The sequence below is a fragment of the Thermothelomyces thermophilus genome, chromosome 4 (genome assembly GCF_000226095.1).
Source record: "Thermothelomyces thermophilus ATCC 42464 chromosome 4, complete sequence".
In the NCBI taxonomy this organism is placed as follows: Eukaryota; Fungi; Ascomycota; class Sordariomycetes; order Sordariales; family Chaetomiaceae; genus Thermothelomyces; species Thermothelomyces thermophilus.
The window spans coordinates 1,271,313-1,289,064 of record NC_016475.1 but is presented as its reverse complement, the minus strand read 5'-3'; the positions used below and the strand labels follow the sequence as shown (position 1 = coordinate 1,289,064).

The 17,752-nt window shown below is 56.9% G+C and overlaps 5 protein-coding genes across 5 annotated transcripts; 2 read left to right on the top strand and 3 right to left on the bottom strand.

The window, feature by feature from the left end:
• Positions 1-734: 734 nt before the first annotated feature.
• MYCTH_52064 (glycoside hydrolase family 31 protein) lies at positions 735-2,744 on the bottom strand (the record flags this gene model as incomplete). The annotated part of the gene is made up of 1 exon (XM_003663870.1): positions 735-2,744. The coding sequence occupies one exon, from the start codon at positions 2,742-2,744 to the stop codon at positions 735-737; it is 2,010 nt and encodes a 669-aa protein (XP_003663918.1).
• Positions 2,745-5,154: 2,410 nt separating this feature from the next.
• On the top strand, positions 5,155-7,060 carry MYCTH_95232 (uncharacterized protein; the record flags this gene model as incomplete). The annotated part of the gene is made up of 5 exons (XM_003663869.1): positions 5,155-5,333; positions 5,696-5,860; positions 6,010-6,053; positions 6,246-6,469; positions 6,503-7,060. 5 exons carry the CDS (start codon positions 5,155-5,157, stop codon positions 7,058-7,060), a joined length of 1,170 nt encoding a protein of 389 aa, XP_003663917.1.
• A 351-nt stretch (positions 7,061-7,411) lies between these two features.
• MYCTH_2306158 (uncharacterized protein) lies at positions 7,412-9,463 on the bottom strand. Its single transcript, XM_003663868.1, has 4 exons — positions 9,267-9,463; positions 9,099-9,155; positions 7,862-9,031; positions 7,412-7,798 (listed from the first exon to the last, which is right to left on the bottom strand). The coding sequence occupies exons 1-4, from the start codon at positions 9,333-9,335 to the stop codon at positions 7,772-7,774; spliced, it is 1,323 nt and encodes a 440-aa protein (XP_003663916.1). The 5' UTR covers positions 9,336-9,463; the 3' UTR covers positions 7,412-7,771.
• A 1,649-nt stretch (positions 9,464-11,112) lies between these two features.
• On the top strand, positions 11,113-14,643 carry MYCTH_2306157 (uncharacterized protein). Its single transcript, XM_003663867.1, has 3 exons — positions 11,113-11,330; positions 11,388-12,660; positions 12,727-14,643. The coding sequence occupies exons 1-3, from the start codon at positions 11,204-11,206 to the stop codon at positions 14,207-14,209; spliced, it is 2,883 nt and encodes a 960-aa protein (XP_003663915.1). The 5' UTR covers positions 11,113-11,203; the 3' UTR covers positions 14,210-14,643.
• A 341-nt stretch (positions 14,644-14,984) lies between these two features.
• On the bottom strand, positions 14,985-17,188 carry MYCTH_95235 (uncharacterized protein; the record flags this gene model as incomplete). Its single annotated transcript, XM_003663866.1, has 5 exons — positions 14,985-15,347; positions 15,397-15,796; positions 15,849-16,340; positions 16,459-16,824; positions 16,899-17,188. 5 exons carry the CDS (start codon positions 17,186-17,188, stop codon positions 14,985-14,987), a joined length of 1,911 nt encoding a protein of 636 aa, XP_003663914.1.
• Positions 17,189-17,752: the final 564 nt, after the last annotated feature.

The window sequence follows — 17,752 nt, the reverse complement described above, 5'->3', positions numbered from 1 at the left end:
ACTAACTAGAGATGAACCAGAGAGCTAAGCTGGCGAGCTTAACCGGCTCTATATAGAAGAAGTCAGTATTTTTAACCTCTTTGAGATTCGCACATCAAGAATGGAACCTGTCATGCTGACACGAGGTTTATGCGACATACAGATCTAGAGAAAACAAGCCGAAAACTTGAAGAAGGATCCGACTTTCGCCGTACGTCTAATTATCCACCGGACAGACGTATGCTGTCGACCATTTCCTCATCCGGGCAAGTCACTGACCAGGCAGACAGGCGACAATGCACGGCAATGCACCAAGTAAAGGCGCCATTATCGACAAGGAACTACAGCAGGAGGATGAGGCTGCCCTGAGCAAGAAGAAAGACGCGATGACGGGGAAGAAGTTTTAGGCTTTCAGCACTTCAGCGCCAGGCGTGCTCGAATTCGATGGGAGCTTGATCGACGAACCTTCAAAGAGCACCGCCAGCTCAATGTCGAGACTGTGATACTACTCCACGGATAATGCATCTGTAGGTAATCAGGTGGAGATGAAAACCAGCGACCATGGCAATTTGTGGTCAAACCGCCCAACCTGTCTACCTAAGCATCTACCTATTACAGGGTGTTAATATATCCATTTCTATCGGAACCAAAACGGAGAACCGGCTCCCGTTAGGGAACCACGGCCAGGATGGTAATTAGGGTATAAGCTTGCCCAAAAGGCATGCGTATTGTTAGCATAATTAAATAATTATAATTTACGCAGCTACTCTCACAAACACCGGCATGTAGTCGATGGGGCAGTCTGCCTCAATTACCTGGCCGCCCTCAATCTCCTCGCCGCCGCCGCCGCCTTCGAGCGCCGACCACTTGGCGCCGGCAGGCAGGTACACGGCGAGCTTAGCGACGCCCGGCTGCATGACCGGGCAAACCAGGTACTTGTCCCCGAACATGTACTCCTCGCCCGTGTTCCAACAGCGGGGATCGTCCGGGAACTCGAGGAAGAGGGGGCGCATGACCGGCGTGCCGTCCTCGTGGGCCTGCCGCATCAGCCGGCGGACGTAAGGGCGCATGTGCTCGCGGAGGGCCATGTACTTCTTGCAGATCTCGTACACCTCGGGCCCGTAGGACCAGACCTCGTTCGGGCCGCCGCTGAGGCAGGCGGCGCCGCCGGTGGTGCCGTGCTGGGGCTGGCGGGGCTCGCGGTCGCCGTGCAGGCGGAAGACGGGGCAGAAGGCGCCCCACTGGAACCAGCGGACGAAGAGCTCGCGGAAGGCCGGCTCGCGCGGGTCGCCGCCGTGGAAGCCGCCGATGTCGGTGGTCCACCAGGGCAGGCCGGCGACGGCCATGTGCAGGCCCGCGGCCAGCTGGCTGCGGAAGCTGGACCAGGACGAGGCGACGTCGCCGCTCCAGACCAGCGCGCCGTACCGCTGGCTGCCGGCCCAGGCGCAGCGGACGAGGCTGACGGCGTCGTCGGCGTGGCCCTCGCGCGCGAGGCCCTCGTAGAAGGCGCGCGCGTACTCGGCCGGGTAGATGTTGCCGGTGCTCAGGACGGAGCCGCTGTGGTAGCGGTAGTTGTCGAAGTCGTAGGCCGAGTACTCGGGCTCGGCCTCGTCGAGCCAGAAGAGCCGGATCCCCTTGGCGTAGTAGTTCTGGCGCACCTTGGCCCACACGAACTCGCGCGCCGCCGGGTTGGTCGCGTCGAAGTGGACCGTGTCGCCCTGGAAGTCCATCGTGGTGCGCATGCCCCGGTCGACGCGGACCAGCAGGCCGCGCTCGACCATCTCGTCCCAGTTCTCGGACCGCTTGTCGACCGTCGGCCAGACCGACACCATCAGCTCCACGCCCAACTCCTTGAGCTCCCGCACCATGGCGTCCGGGTCGGGCCAGTAGGCCGGGTCGAACTTCCACTCGCCCTGCAGGGGCCAGTGGAAGAAGTCGACGACGATGACGTCGAGCGGCAGCCCGCGCCGGCGGTACTCGCGCGCGACCCCGAGCAGCTCCTCCTGGGTCTGGTAGCGCAGCTTGCACTGCCAGAAGCCGAGGCCGAACTCGGGCATCATGGGCACCCTGCCGGTGGCGGCGGCGTAGGCGCGGACGATGTCGGCCGGGCGGTCGCCGGCCACGACCCAGTAGTCGAGGGCGCGGGCCGAGTAGGCCTCGAAGGTCATGAGGTTGGTGCCGAGGACGGCGCGGCCGACGGCCGGGTTGTTCCACAGCAGGCCGTAGCCGCGCGACGAGAGCAGGAAGGGCACGCTGGCCTGCGAGTTGCGGTGGGCCAGCTCGAGGTCGGCGCCCTTGAGGTTGAAGAGCGGTTGCTGGTACTGGCCCATGCCGAAGAGGCGCTCTTGCCGGTCCAGGCTCTCGAACCGCGCCGTGATGTGGTGCGCGTCCCCGCCCCGCGGCACCGCCTTGAACTCGCGCGCGGCCACGTTGAGCGCGCTGCACTTGGGGTCCCGCACGTCCAGCCGGTTGCGCGAATACTCCTCGAGCAGGACGGTGCCCGTGCGGGCGTCAGACACGGTGAGCTTGCCCCGCGCGCTGACGGTGGCCCTGATCTTGCCGTTGGTGAGCGTAGCCGAGTCCGGGGAGATGGTGATCTCCGGGCTGGTGGCTGGTTCGGGAGGCGGCAGGAGGGCCCAGTCCTCGGGCGGCATCGCGCTGAGCTGGGTCGCGCGGATGCGCAGCGAATCGGGGCCCCACGGCTCGATCCAGAGCTTCTCGGCGTCGTACGAGTAGACGAGCCTGTTGTCGTGCCTGGAGAACATGACGACGTGGGGTTTGCTCTATTAACGAATCTAGAACTATTATCGGGATGATATCAGAATGGAAAAAATGAGTGGACTTGTCAGTTTCTGATGTTAACTCGGCTCGTGGGATCAAATAATAATATTAATTAATTAACCAGCGTCGCGGAGAATTTGCTACCTTACTCAGGCAGAGTTATTATCATTGGGGAGGTTCGACGTGCATATTCCACGGTCGAACGAGGAAGGACTTGTTCTTACAGAAGAAATTTTAACCTGATCTCGGGGCACCTCTGCTCCCTCCGTATAAGACTGGTCCTTCTCCCCCGCCCTGCCGAGCGAAGAGCGGGACCGGCGAAGGAATGGCGCCCCGGAGCGATCCTATCGGACGCCGCATCGAGCTCGTCGGAGAAACGAAATGCACCAATCCTGATTTTTGGCAGTGCCCAATCGCAGTGTTGCCTGTGCCCAAGAACTCGGGAGATCTGTCTGTCTCGGAATCCGGTTGGCCGGTTAGTGTTGATGGGAGCAGAGGGCGAGAAATCATCTTGGTTTGTGGATGCGATGTTAATGTTCAAGTAATTAGAGTGCATATTGTATCAATCAGTACAAGAACATTGACACTTGAACCTCCGACCCTGCGTGCTTGCAATCCGGTTAGACTTGGGGGAATGGAACAAAATAACAGCAAGAGGCGCCCGAGACCGGCCAGAGCGGGCAAGGGCAAACGATGCCCAGGAGAACAACGCAAACTGAAACCCAGAAAGACGAGACGACATTGGAAGCTGTTGCTACCAGTAGAGCGCGGTCTCCCGAACAATAGAAAGTCAGTAGCTCTTCTCTGTATGGTCTCGGTAATATCAATGTATTTTGACTTGGGCAACTGCGGGGAACCCACCTGCAACCCACATGCGACTCAAGGCACCGCTCGCCTTAATTACAAGTCGTCAAACTTATCGGACCAGCACAAATTGCTGAACTCAAGCCATGTTCAAGCGCCCCCCTATATGACACACAGCGTATTATATTCTCTGTCTCCTCAATACCTCGGCTGCCGTGGTCATCCCCGCCCCCCGCCCATCGTATAGCTTATTACCAGCAAGCGATCCATAGCAGCCCAGCACTTGCCATTATTTCACCTCTCTTCTGCGGGTTGGCCCCTGCCAAGTGACCAGGAGAGGTGAACCACAGCATTGCTGTATGGGTTGAAACAGAAACCCGCACTGATAGGGGTGAGTTTTGTGCTAGCCCTTGTCGTTAATTAGTGGCAAGGCGCCTACTGGAACGCAGGGCTTGAAGAGACTCTTGATACACTCATTGTCTTGCCTGTAAACAGATTCCTAAATTGGCGCCATTTTCCGGTTGAGGCGAAAGAAAAGGAAATCGGGACACGTTGCTATAGAAATTAGCACATAATTATTTAACACCACCAAAGTACCCGAGTGCCTTGCTAAGCGAGGCTTCTTTCGTATCCCTACGGAACAAGCACCCGACTCTATAGAAGGAACTATTACAAGAGTTTCTTTCAATGGTTTCGTCCACTTATGCCGAACTAAAGCATAGAGTATTTCAAGGTTGCAAAGGATAGTCCCTGCGACGGGCTGGATGCTTGAGTCTCATTGTAGTTTCAAATCGTAGTTCGTGTTTTCCCGGGAACAGCTTGATACCGGTGCATGCTTCCGTCGAACAATGAGAATAACAATAAATGTAGATGACACTGATTAATTCCATTACTTTATTCTCTCGCTCCGTGCATAGTACTATGTTGTCTAGACTGCTAGAGAGCTTCTCTTGCGCTTACAGTGAAGTCGGTCCCCAAGTGATAATATACCAAACCCTCGTTCACTCGCGGTCTGGGGCCGATAACACGACTTGGGTCTTTTCATCTGAACCAGACGCGACCTACCCCCTTACTAACACCGCGTTCCGCGTAGGTTCATGGACGCTGGTTCCGCTAGTTAGACGCCCCTTTGTATACAACACCCCCCTGAGCCAGTTCACAACCCATCCTCCTCAGCATCCTCTGCTTCGCGTTCAAACTCTCAAGTTCCTTTAACAATTCCTCATAGCTTGCTCTGGTAAGTTTTCACTCGCGACTTTTCAACTCGTACAAGTCTTGGCAATATTTTGTCCCTTCCTCTCAAGTACGTCATTATAATATATTATGGTCATTGTTTTGGGATCGCAACTTGGAGGCTCCTATTTACACAACGACGCTGACTCTGAGGTCCCAGGAAAAATCACAGAGACAGAGAAGTTCGATAACCGACCTTTTCTTGTCTTTTTGTCAACCAGCCCGGCCAGCAAGACTTGATTTAACCAGGTTAGAGCGATTGATTCCTAGTAACACTCCCGACTTACACTAACACAGGTCAAAGTCATAATCAGCTTTCTCTTTCACCACGTGAAACCCGTGATAAGAGAAAATAAGATGCCAAAGTCCGCGTCAACCAAACGTTTCCGCGCTCGTGAGCGCATCCAGCCCTCCCGAGCATGCGCGCCGCGGCCCCGGGTTTTCCCCTTCTTCACAAGTCTGCCCGCAGAACTTCGCCTTCGCATATACTCCTTGATCCTTCACATCAGTCGCGCCATCGATGTCACTGGAATCTGGTAAGTCAATTCCTTCATGAGTGTACGGCACAGGAGCAGTCCAGGCTTGACAGTAGCATTGCTGCTGTCGGTCAAGTCCGATGCTGTTGAGTCAGGGGAATCAAATGGTGACGGTCTTGTAACCCGACTCGTCGGCACGACTCTGCGACGGTTGAGATACTACTGCCGCCGCCGCTGCGGTTGCTGCTGGTCCTAAAGGGACTGACCTCAGAGGGCCGTTCCTGATGGCATGAGAAGGCCGCGAGAACCCCCAGGAGTATGGTGTGATGGCGCGAATCTACTGCTGATAACCCAATCAATGCAGTACGACATGAGAAGAGAGACACTGGCGACACTGGCTAACATGTTTTCCCCAAACGTAGGCACCGAAAGCCCAAACTTGACCTCGCTCTTCTGTTTGTGAGCAAGCAGATCTACGCGGAGGCCGCCCATTACTTTTACAGCGTCAACACCTTTTGTCTGCTCGAGCACTGCGACGCGCACATGGGAAATAATTATGACTTTACTCGGAACCCCGGATACAACTGGTACGAACCTACACTGGTCCAAAGCTGGAGAATATGTGGTTTGGGACGTTGATGGGCTTTCTCCCAATCAGCCATAGTGCCCCCTTTCCCTCTCCAGAGAATCACACTGTCCTTCGAAACCCAAAAAACTAACATCATATTCTCGCCAGGCTCCTCTCTATCGGCATGAATGCCCTCTCCATCCGCAACCTGCGTAAGTCCACTTCCCAAGCATAACAGTTTTCCCTTTTCACACACACACGCACACACATGAATGCACACACACACACACATAAATGCTCTTACGTGTATATCATTATATACATGTATACAAGAAGTCAACGCGAAGTGGAGTATTATTAACTGGCTAACCGGAGTCACACACACACGCATCACACAAAAACAGACATCTACATGCGCACCGAGTGGCCCATGACCTACTACACGACCGCGCTGCTCCCCGCGCTGGCCAGGCGGGCGCCCAACGTGGCCCGCCTGGCCCTGATCGCCGAGTCCCACCGGGTGCTCGAGATGCCCTTCGGCCAGTGGGGCCCGCCCGTGTGGAAGATGCACCCCAACTACGTCGAGACGCTGAGCCCGCTCGACATGTACCGCCTGTACTGCGCCCTGGTTGGCCTGCCGCCGCCGCCGCCGGCAACCTAGGAGGACGAGGCGGTGATGGCGGCGCTGGCCGGCCACGAGGGGGAGAAGGAGGGAGAGGGAAAGATGGCGCAGGAGGAGCAGGAGGAGCAGGAGCAGCAGCAGCAGGCCTTGGAGGAGGGATCCGCTGCCGAGGCTAGCATGGACACGAACAACGACAAGAACCAGAACGAGGGGGAGGAGAAGAACAAGGAGGTGGAGAAGAAGCAGCAGGCGGCGGGGAAGGACAAGAAAGCGGACGAGGAGGATGGCAGAGAGGGAGGGGGAGAAGAAGCCAAGGGGAAGCCGCTGTTCCCCAGTCTGAGGCTGCTGCAGTTGGCGGGCCCGCAGGAGAGCGCGGCGCTGGACTGCCTCTGTGTGGAGCTGCGCTGCCGCGTGCAGGCCATCAGGGGGCTGGTCGACGGCCGTGAGCTGTCGGGAATCATGCGGCTGTGGAACGGCGTGGAGAGGTGGATGAGATGGTACGACGCCGTGCCCGGGCTCCTCCCGGACGGTACCGTGGGCGTGAGGCGGGCAACCAGGAAGAGAAGGGGTCAGGAGCAGGACGATGACGAATATTGAGTGGAGAGCGGTCGGAGATAAAGATTTAGGGAGAAAGGGGCGGAGCAGAATGCGCGATGACGAATAAGGCGGCTGAGAAGTAATTAGGCCCGTGGGCATGGGCATGAGCCAGACGCCTGGATGATGAGAGACGGCGCTCAAGAGCCGGGGCATTTGTGTTGGTCTTGTCTGCTTTTCTTTTTATCTTTTCTTTTCCCGGCAGGTAATTAGCTCGTTTCCTGGGACCTTTGGTTTCCTGACCCTTCTCTCTCCCTCTTCTCACTCTTGTCTCAGGGGAGCAAGGGATAATTATATCGAGAAGGACATGGAAACGGCTGGCTGGGTCTCATCAAATGTACAGATAGGTTGTAAGCTGCTTCGCGCATCCTCGGCCTACATTTTCTCGGCCTTGAATTTGAACTTTTTTTTTGCAATGTTCCTCATATCTACCTCCAATTGAAGACATGATGGCGTCTTGTCGTCTCGTGATCCAACCAGCAAACGTTCTATTGCTTTGCTCGTTTTCAGAAAGCTGACTTCATCAAGCTTGACGATGAATGCCAATGATGGATCCCTCATCCAAACCAAAGTGCTCCATCCATCTAATATTAATTATTGTTTTGGTTGACCGTGAATGCTATCCATCCACACGCTACCTGCATTAGGGAAAAGATCCACCTCCTCGTTCCCCCCTTTTTGAATCTTGGGTATCCTCCACATCTCACGACCCGCTCACATGATAACCTCATTGGCAACGTCCTGGGTGCGAAAGGTTAGCAAGCAGTTCACCTGGCAGCTTAAGATTATATGCTTCGCACTCACCCTCTTAAGCTCCTTGAACGGCAGGCACACGCAGTTCTGCACGCGGACCTCGTCTCCGACTACGCACTCCTTGCCCAGGATGGTGATGGCCTGCACCTTGACGCCGTTCTTGATGATGCTGGTGTTATGGCTCGTCACCGGGGTCGGCGTGCCCTCGACGCGGGCCCAGGCGCCGACGCGGCTGCTCCATCCGATGATGGAGTAGAGCACGCACGCGTCGTGCCTGATCTCGGCATCCTCCAGCACGATGGACTCCTTGACGCGGGCGCCCGCGCCGATGATGGCTTGAGGGCCGACCGAAACGTTGGGCCCCAGCTTGGCCGTGGGGTGCACCTGGGCCGAAGGGTGGATGTAGACGGGGGGGATGATGTTGGCCGAGGGCTGGGCGAGCTCCTTGGACCCGTTCTGCAGGGCCTTTTGCAGGTAGAGCGCGTTGGCCGGGATGGCGGAGCCGGCGGTCTTGATCTGGCGCCAGAAGTCCTTGGTCTCGTAGACAAAGAACTGCTTGTTGTCGGCCATGTCGCTGAGGATGTCCTGCTCGAGGCGGATGACCTCGCTCTTCTGACTCTCTTCCTCGTCGATCAAGAAGGAACTCGCCAGGTTCTCGGAGGAGCGGTACGAGGCGAGACGGGGCCTGTCGTTGCGCCGCTTGATGGCGCTGCGGATCGAGGGGAACAGCGCGTCGGCCGAGAAGAGGTAGACGCCACAGTTGATCAGGTTGGAGATGTAACTCTCGGGCTTCTCAACGTAGTGCAGCACCCGCCGCGTGTGCGAGTCGGACACGATGCAGCCAAAGTTGGTGGCGGCCTCCTCGCTCACGCGCGTCCCCAGGATGACGGCCTCGGCATCCTTTTCATCCGCCAGCTGGAGCATCTCGTTTAGCGGGAAGCTGCAGCAGACATCCGAATTCAGCACAAAGATGTGTTCGGGGCGGCCCTTGAGGATGGCATCGCGGAAGTGGTACAGGCCGCCGGCGGTGCCCAGGGCCTGATATTCCCGGAGGTACTTGATGGAGAGGTTGGTGAACTCGGTCGAGGCATCCTTGATGAAGTCGCGGAACACGGATTCTTCGTAGTAACCAATCAGATAGACCTCGTGGATCGAGGGGACCTTGTTGATGGCGGTGAGGCAGTGCCAGATGATGGGGTGGCCGGCGACGTCGAAGAGGGGCTGGCCGAAAGCGACAACGTTAGCATCGCCGGTGCGAAAGTCAACTGGACCGGGCGGCGCGCATTACCTTGGGGACGTCGAGGGAGAGCGGACGAAAGCGGGTGCCGCGAGAGGCGCCTCCGACCTGCATAAGTTCCTGTCAGCAACGCCGAACTCAGGCTCAGTAACTCGGTGAGGCAGCAATTGCCCGCCCTCGCTCCCCCCCCACCCCAGTTCCCCGCCAAAAACAACTGACCAGAATCACGGCTTTGGTGGCGCCGCCAGCGCCACTGGGCTTTTCGCGGAGCGGAATCTGCAGAGACATGGTGAATGGCTCGGTTAGACGGGACTCGGTGTTGCGTTTGAGAGCGTGGAGCAGCAGAGACTCCTTTTTGGCGAAGGAGGGGCGTAGCAGCTCGCAGTGATGGATGCCAGATGTGGATAGGTAGGGCCTCGACCACCCTGAAAGTGGTTAGCCATGTGAAGCGGTGTCAGCGGCACTGGCAGGGGTAAGGCCGGGGAAGCATTTACTTGGCCCGTGCGTTGCCCCTCGAACCAACACGAGCTCCCTTCGTGTAATTAGATAAACAAGTCAATCCGTCCTCGAAAGGTAGCCGGGTGTTGACATGCGAAGGACTGAGTAATCCGTACACAGTGCTGCTGCGCCAAATTCGTCCACGTTACAGACGTGCCGCCAAACATCCATTATTATTCAAGTACCGCCTGGACCCCAAGGCGTTATTGAAGACATAAGTATTTTGGGAATGTAGGTCAGCCTCTCTTTCTCGCTTCTCTCTCGGTGAACCCTTTCAAAATGGTACATTTTCTGCCGCACATCGAACATGGAAGCTGTGCCCGGGGCAGATTCCTTGTTGCATAGTAATGCTGTAAATAGTGACTCGCCACAATTGCTTCGTTCAACCAAAGCCATGGAAGCTCCGTGTGACTCTTTCTGGAGCTGTTCTCCAGGTAATCAGACTGGGGACATTCCTCGGCTCGAGCAAATTTTGTTGGACCGTCAGTATCGTTCATATCTGTCAAAACCCTAGTGAATTGTTTGCGAATCGGTCACAGAGCGTCCTAGCAAGACGAGATTGGCTTTGTTTGGCTCGTTCAATGATCGACGTCGGCGCGGCGGTCGATGGGGTCTGTATCGAACATGGACCCGGTAAGGCTGAAATAGGTACTTTGGAATTACCTGGTAGGTATTACACCATAAAGAGTGATGCTAAGGGGAAACGGAAGAGAACATACTCAACTACCCAACCCGGCATCCCAAATCTCAATTTGTTGACAAAACAGTGATGGCACATCTGCACTGGGCTGGGATATTGACACACAGTACATCAGAAAGGAGAACACTTGCTGAGCTGTTGGCATTAGCACTAAGGTTGATACGCTGTCTCTGATATAAGCGGAGAGACAATGAGACTTGCTCTACTGCCAAATCAGCTTGAAGATGCCGATGTGTGTGGTTTACTTTAGCAGTATCCGTACAGTCATTTTTAAATCCAAAAACCCGTTGAATATTAGACAATTTCCAAGACCCATTTCAAGACCCAAAAGCACTTGTAGAATGACTGCATAGGGCATGCACACTGTGGCGTTTTGACCAGGGTCACGTCACAGTTCCCCCGCAAATTTACCAGTGCTTGCGTGAATTGCGAAGTCAATTAATTAGTTAAAAGAGAACGCGTCGCGCTGCGCCGCGCGACGAAGCTCCAATCGCGGTCGGTTAGCCCCACATTTTCCAGCCCCTTTCAAACACGCTTCAATCTCTGAAACTTCTCCTGGCCAAGATCGCATTTGTTACTATGGTCTCTCATTTTCTCCTTCGATACTAACAGAAGCCATCCTTGGCGATAGTGTAGGCCGAGAAATGCTCGAGAGCCCACTCCTGGCCATTGAATCGTTCAACAACATCATCCATTCCTCATCTGGGCTCTTTGCGCTCCCTTCAGTTCCCTCACTTCTCTCCTTCACCCTCTCTTCGACCAATTTGAAAGTCATTCTCTTTCCACCCGCAACTTGTAATTCAGTCGCCTCCACAGCTATATGGTCTTTCTCCTTTGATTGTGGATTCTCCTTGTTGTCCTTGTAACCGGTTTCTTAGTCTAGATTGTTGCAGCCGATGCCATCTGGCGATTAGTTTCTTTTAAACCGGCCAGTCGGAACAGGCAAGTTTTTCAAACGATGCCTCGCATCAAGCAGGAGAGCGGCAGAGTCCGGTCCATCACAACGCCGGACTCGATTCCGGATGTCCAATCTGAAACGCCTAGCGAGCGAGATCAGAGGCTCCGTCTCATTCGTTCGGCAGCGCGTGAGTTCCTTTCCTCGACTTAATCAGTGGAAGATGGAACCGACTGACCAGGTCCAGCAAGCATCGACACCCGAATTCGACCCCCGACCGCTTCCGGCCCGCCCCAGTTCGAGGAAGACGAGGGCGACGACTTGATCATGATGCAAGTTCGACACAACCCTAAAGCTGAGCACGACATTATCATGGGTTCACAGAGTATTCAAGGCTCCTTTGTCGGAGCCAACCGAGCACTTCGCGGCATTGGCCAGAAACTAAAAGACATCAACGATGCCCTCGGCGAGCTGCAAGCCCGCGGCATCCAGCACGTCGCCAACCTCCCGGAGCTGGTTCTCGTGGGCGACCAATCCTCCGGGAAATCAAGTCTGATGTCCGCCATTGCCGGTCTCAGTCTGCCCCGGAGCACCGGAACCTGCACACGCTGCCCCATCCACATTCGTGTCTCTCGCGCGGACGAATGGTCCTGCCGTGTTTTCCTGAAAAATGACTACGAGTTTTGTCCGCCCAACCATCCCCTTACGGAGCGGGATGTCACTTCGACAAACAAGTTCCCTCCCTGGGTGAAACTCGACCCCAGCCGCCAGGCGCGGCGCGAGTTCAAAACGGTGCGAGACCAGCTCGACTCGGAGGAAATCGAGACTGTTCTCCGCTGTGCACAAGTGGCCATACTGAACCCGTCGACTCACTACCAGTTCTTCATCCCAAAGTCAAGGGGTGAGGTCCCTGATAGCACCCGGGAACAGCATCTGGAACAAGTCAGGAAGAAAGAGGAAAGGGCCGAGGCCCAGTTCTCGCCTAATACCGTCGCCCTAGAGGTCAAAGGCCCCGATCTCGCGGATCTCAATTTTTACGACCTGCCTGGTGTCTTCATGACAGCGAGGCGTGCTGAGGACAGCTTCCTGGAGCGTGTAGTGCAGAACCTGACCCGCGAGTACATCTCCCGCCAGAGCGCCATCATCCTGTGCGCGGTTCCCATGAATCAGGATCCAGAAAACTCCTTCGCGCTGAAAATCATCAAGGCCCAACGGGCCCACAACCGGTGTATCGGCGTTATGACCAAGGCCGACCTGCTGTCGAGCGAGCACGGTGCCGCCTCGAGATGGCTCGCCATGCTCAACGGCGAAGCCCACCAAACCGGTTTTGGATACTTCATCACTTCCCGCCAGGGTAGCGACCTGGAGGAGCAAAACAAGATGGAGGAGGCCTTCTTCAATCGTACCGCAGACGCTACAGGCCATTGGCCCGAAGAATTCGACGACTTCAAGGAGAAGTGCGGTGTGGAGAAGCTCAAGGCATTCCTCTCCAGGAAACTGGGAGAGGAGTTTGCCAAGATGTAAGTTGATCGACCCAACAACAAAAAAAGGGATTGCCCTTCCCCGCTGACCTAATTATCTTGCAGCCTCCCGGAAGTGAAACACAAGGTTGAGAGTCGTCTCCACGATATTGACAACCAGCTCAAGAAATACCCCGATCCTCCACCAAATCCTGAGCTCGAGATCGTCAAGAGCCTCGCAGAGTTTACCAACCGGGTCAAGGAACGGGTTACGAACCAGGACTTCATGAGCACCTGGGACGCCCGCTTCGGCGAGCCGTTCAAGAAGTTCATCATCAACCTGAAGCCCAAATTCAATGTTAGGGACAACGCCAAGGCTTCTTCAAGGCCGATCTACATCGACTTGGACAGCGACAGCCCTTCCTCGTCTCCGACCGCGAGGAAACGCTCCGCTCCGTCGACGGACCCGGCCGGGGCCGGCGCCACTCCCAAGCGCCCGCGCGCCCAGAATACCAACGGCGTCGTCAAGACCGAACCGCAGGACAGCCCTTTTTTCGCCTCGTCGACGACCCCCAGCCACGTGCGGAGCGGCACCCCCACGACGCCGTCTCGAGGCGCCCGGTCGAAGAGCCTGATGGACATCCGCAACCTTATCAGGCGCGCGGCGATCCCGGGGCAGCCCGGCCTCATCTCGGCCACCGTCTACGAGCCGCTGTACATCGAGGCGGCCAAGACGTGGGCCCCCCACCTCGAGTGGTTCATCAACAGCACGTTCGCGTTCCTGCAGGCCGAGGTGTTCGCCATCCTGGACGCCGCGTTCGCGCACCTCAAGAACCGGGCCGTGTACAAGGAGTCGCTCGAGCACATGCGCGCCTTCATCGAGGCGCACAAGGCCGAGCTGCGCGCGCAGCTGCTCTTCATCTACAACCTCGAGTCGCAGCGGCTGTGCACCAAGGACGAGGAGACGCTCAAGCGGCACCAGGCGGCCGAGATGAAGATCCTGGTGCGCCACCGCAACCACTTCCGCATCGCCGCCTTCAACGGCGAGGAGCTGCGTGCCGTCCCTAAGATGGAGGACATGACGGACGAGGAGCGGAAGCAGGAGGAACTAAAGATGGCCAAGGAGCTCAAGAACCTGGGGCCGGACCCGTTCGAGCCCGAGCTCGCCGTGGCCGCCTACATCCGCGGCTACTACCTGACGGCGGCGAACCGGTTCGTCGACTACGTCTCGATCCACGTCATGTCGGGCCTGCTGCCGCGCGTCGCCTCCGTCATCGACACGTACCTGCACGAGAAGCTCGGCCTGACCGGCCGCGCCACCACGCAGGAGGTGCTGCAGCGGCTCATGTCCGAGGGCCCCGAGATCGAGCAGAAGCGGCGGGACCTCCGGGCCGAGAAGGAGACGCTCGACGGCGCCATGGACATCATTGTCAACCTGGAGCGTCGTGAGCGCGATCAGGCTGCCGCGGCGGCCGCCGCGTCGCCCTCACAGTTCGGCAGCGGCTTTGACGCATCGCAGGCGGACGGCGTTTTCGAGGTCGGGCATGCAAATGGCGTTGCCGGCGACCGGGGGACCATCTATTCGGGCACCGCGTTCGGCGATGCCTGACGGCACCTTGTTATCGCCGATGTGGCGGAATATCACACTGCGGCTTTGGTGTTGTATTAATTACTTCCTTCTTGTTCTTCTTTCTGTTTGTATTTCTTATTATGGTCGGCTCCAACACATGTTATAGATGGCGTACGATACCACGGCGATGGTCGAACGTCTGATTATCAGACCCTAATTACTCGTTTCCGTTCACTGTTAGTCTTCGGAATGTCTGGGAGGAGGGTACCTGTATAAGGCTGCCGCATCTTGTAAGCACGCGGCTTGGGGATCTCGTGTTCCAGTAGGCTAGGGCCTGGACCGCATACGGATTATATTCCGGAATAGAAGTGAAGCCAGTGACGTACGTAATTTGCAGGGGCTTACAACGGCTCAGTATGGATCTTAGCTTTGGCTCTGGCTCTTACATAGTAATCCTAACAAGAACAAATTCCTCCTGGTGCCAAAGAGTGTTCATCGACGAGACTTTTGATGGCGCCTCCTTACCAAGCCCACATCGTCTGAATAAAGTTCTTGGTCGCGTCATATTATATGGAAATCTTCTGACATTCCCTGCGCTGTACAGATATCATAAACACAATAACAGACCATTCACGGTGAAACTAGTCCCCTTCCACACTCTACAGACAGCGTACCTGGCTCCTGCCTTCTCCTGCTATGTCCCCTGGGTCATGACCCGCGCCCGGCCGGGTCAAGACTCCTCGTCGTCGTCCGCGGAGCCCTCGTCGTCCTCGTAGTCGTAATTATAGACATCTTCGCCCCCAACAAAAGAAAATCAGGTCTGATGGACCTGAGTCATGTGTTGATAGATCTCCCCCAACGTGTCGGCTGGTGCTTCCCACACACGCACTTGACGTGGTCGCATCCGCCCACCTTCTCCGTCGCCACGCCGCAGCCGGGGGCGAGGCGCATCTTGATGACCGGACCGTCGGCGCCCGCCGCAGGCGAGTCGCAGGTCGCGGTGGGCTGCGGACGCGAAGCAGAGGGAGCAAGCGCGGGCCTGGATGCGGCGGGCGGCGATCCACTGGCGGAGAGTGGCAACCAGTGCGGCCGCGTTGTGGACCGGCTTACCGCGGATGGTGAGTGCTACGGGAATGGATGCTGGGAGGAGACGTTGGAGGGAAAGATTCCAACGATCCTGCGGCGGTGGAGATTATGTGGTATAGGGAGCGGTTGGAGAAGGGCACCCGGATGGTGGCGCCGTCGTTGCGGAGGAGCCAGGCCGTCCCGTTTTCGCTGGCGAGGATGAGCGGCGTGGCTTCGGCGGTAATGATGGTCGACGGCGTCCCAGCCGGGCAGGCCGGGCACTGGTATGTGGAAGGGTCGAAAGAGGACGGGCGATAGGCGGCGGCCCATATGACGCGGCTCTTGCACTTGGTGCACTCAACGCAAGGGGCCGTTGTGATGGTCTCGTAATTGGGGTCGGACTTGGAGGTTATACCTTCTTGCCGGCAGTAATGGCACTTTGGGCGGACATGGAGTCTTGGCGGGTTGTACACCACGTATTGCGCTCGACAGGTCTTCATGGGACACTCAACCCAGGTTCCCAGAGTGGTGTCGGTGTCGGCCGCAGAAAAGAGACACCTCCTTTTATAAAAGCTTCCTTGACTTGCTGTCCCAGACGTGTGGCTCCGCGCACGGTGCCATCATCGTCACCGACCGGGGAAACTGGCAGACCTGGCAGGTCACCACCGGTCCCAGGGGCGCCTTGTTCTTCTCCGGGGACCAGCCGACTTCTGCCATGAGCTCCATATCTAAGTTCATCTCCAGCAGCTTGTAGCTGACAAGGACGTCAAACAGCTCGCGATCCTCCTCTGTCAGGAGGGCCTTGCTGCCCGCGCCTGGATGTCCCTCGGCCACCGCCAACCAGTATTTCTGGTCGGCCTCCAGAAGCAGACTCAGACAATTCACGTTCCATGTCTCCGGAATATCCAACGTGTTCCAGTTGTCCCGCCAAGCCACGAGCTCCTTGTATGCGACCTCCTGGAGGGGCTGGATTCCCATGCGCACGCTGAAGGCTGCCAGCAATGCGGCAGGACGGGCGGCAAGCATGGTTCCGGGGAGCACCAGATGCAGAAGCAAGCTCCAGAAGTTACGCCCATGTTCCTGCTGGGCCATGGCCATGGGTATCCTGGGAACCTTGTTTTCCGGAGCCTTTTTGACATGGGCGGGGAGGTCCTCCTCCGAGTTCACGTAGGTCATTTGGGTGAGGATGCGGCCGAGACGGCGCAGAATGCGGGGTGTCGCACGACCGGCCGATCTCGAGCAGCTCGTCGCGCGAGGACTCCATTGAGTCGTCGTTGGCATCGTCCGCCGCATTCTCGGACTGGGAGAAGCGCACAGTCTGTTCGAGGCAGACGCACAGGTACCGGGACTCGTCTGGTACCGCCTTGATCATCTCGGCAATGTCTGCGGCAAAATCGTACGACGCTTCTAGCAACCTGTTCAAGCGCTCCTTCTTCTCAGCATCTTCCATTCTGGATACCCGAAGACCGAACCTGCTGATCAGCTGGTCGCGGGCGGGGTTGAGCCGGTCGTTGCAAACCGTCCTGGCCCTGAAGGTTGGCAGATAGGAAAACACGTTCTCCTCATTCTCGGACGCAAACTTATCGATGCTGCCAACGTAGCCGAAGTAGACTTGAGAAGCAATCGTGGCCTTATCCAGCTCGGCGCCCTCCTTCTCTGCCACGAACCGCCGTCGACCTCGGTGTGCGGAGGCGCGTCGCAGTATAAGAGGATGACGGTCTTGGCCTCGAGACGCATGTGCTCGTAGGCGAGAGCAAGGCCGGTCTTGATGGCCTCGGCCCAGTCTGCGCCTCCGTGCATTCTCAGGTCCCTGACAAAGGAGAGGAGAGCCTCCTGGGAAGTCTCGGATTGGTGAGCATCACGGCTGTGCCAGCCGGACCACTCGGTAAATTTGTCGTGCTTGTCGTAGTCCCTGTACGCGACGACGCCAGTCCGGGAGAAGCATGCGGTCATGGCCGAGATGCGTAATTATTAATTATGTCCTGTAACGACTTGTTCAGAGACGCGAGAAAGCCGCCCCTGGACGCCGTGGCGTCGGTGACAATCAGGAGATCGTGAACCCCCGAATCTGTAGCCGCCATGTCGTCGTCGGTGTCGCAGAACGCTCTCCCACGACGATGAGGCAATAGTAAAGGTGCCGAGGGGCCGATTTAATCCGGTGGCTAAATGCACAAACTCTTGTCCAAAAGCGCAGGGGCAGCAGGAGAGGACCGGGGTGACTGAATGGTAGGTGTATTGTGTAGATGGTGATAGTGGACTGTCCCTCGGGACTTGGCAATTGCGAAGCGAAAAACAGCTAAGGAGAGAGAGGATGGCCGGATTGCTGATACTTTCCAGCTTAGTCTTCTTATAGCGTGAGGGAAGGTGCGGTTGGTAGGGGGAAAGTGAGCAATAATTACGGCGTAGCGTGACTCAATCCCGCAAAGTGTTCTTCCTCGATTCGAAGTGTGTCGGAAGCTATAGAGCTTCCAAGCGTATTAGCTACACGTTTGCCACAGCTATATGAGGCTGTTTAAC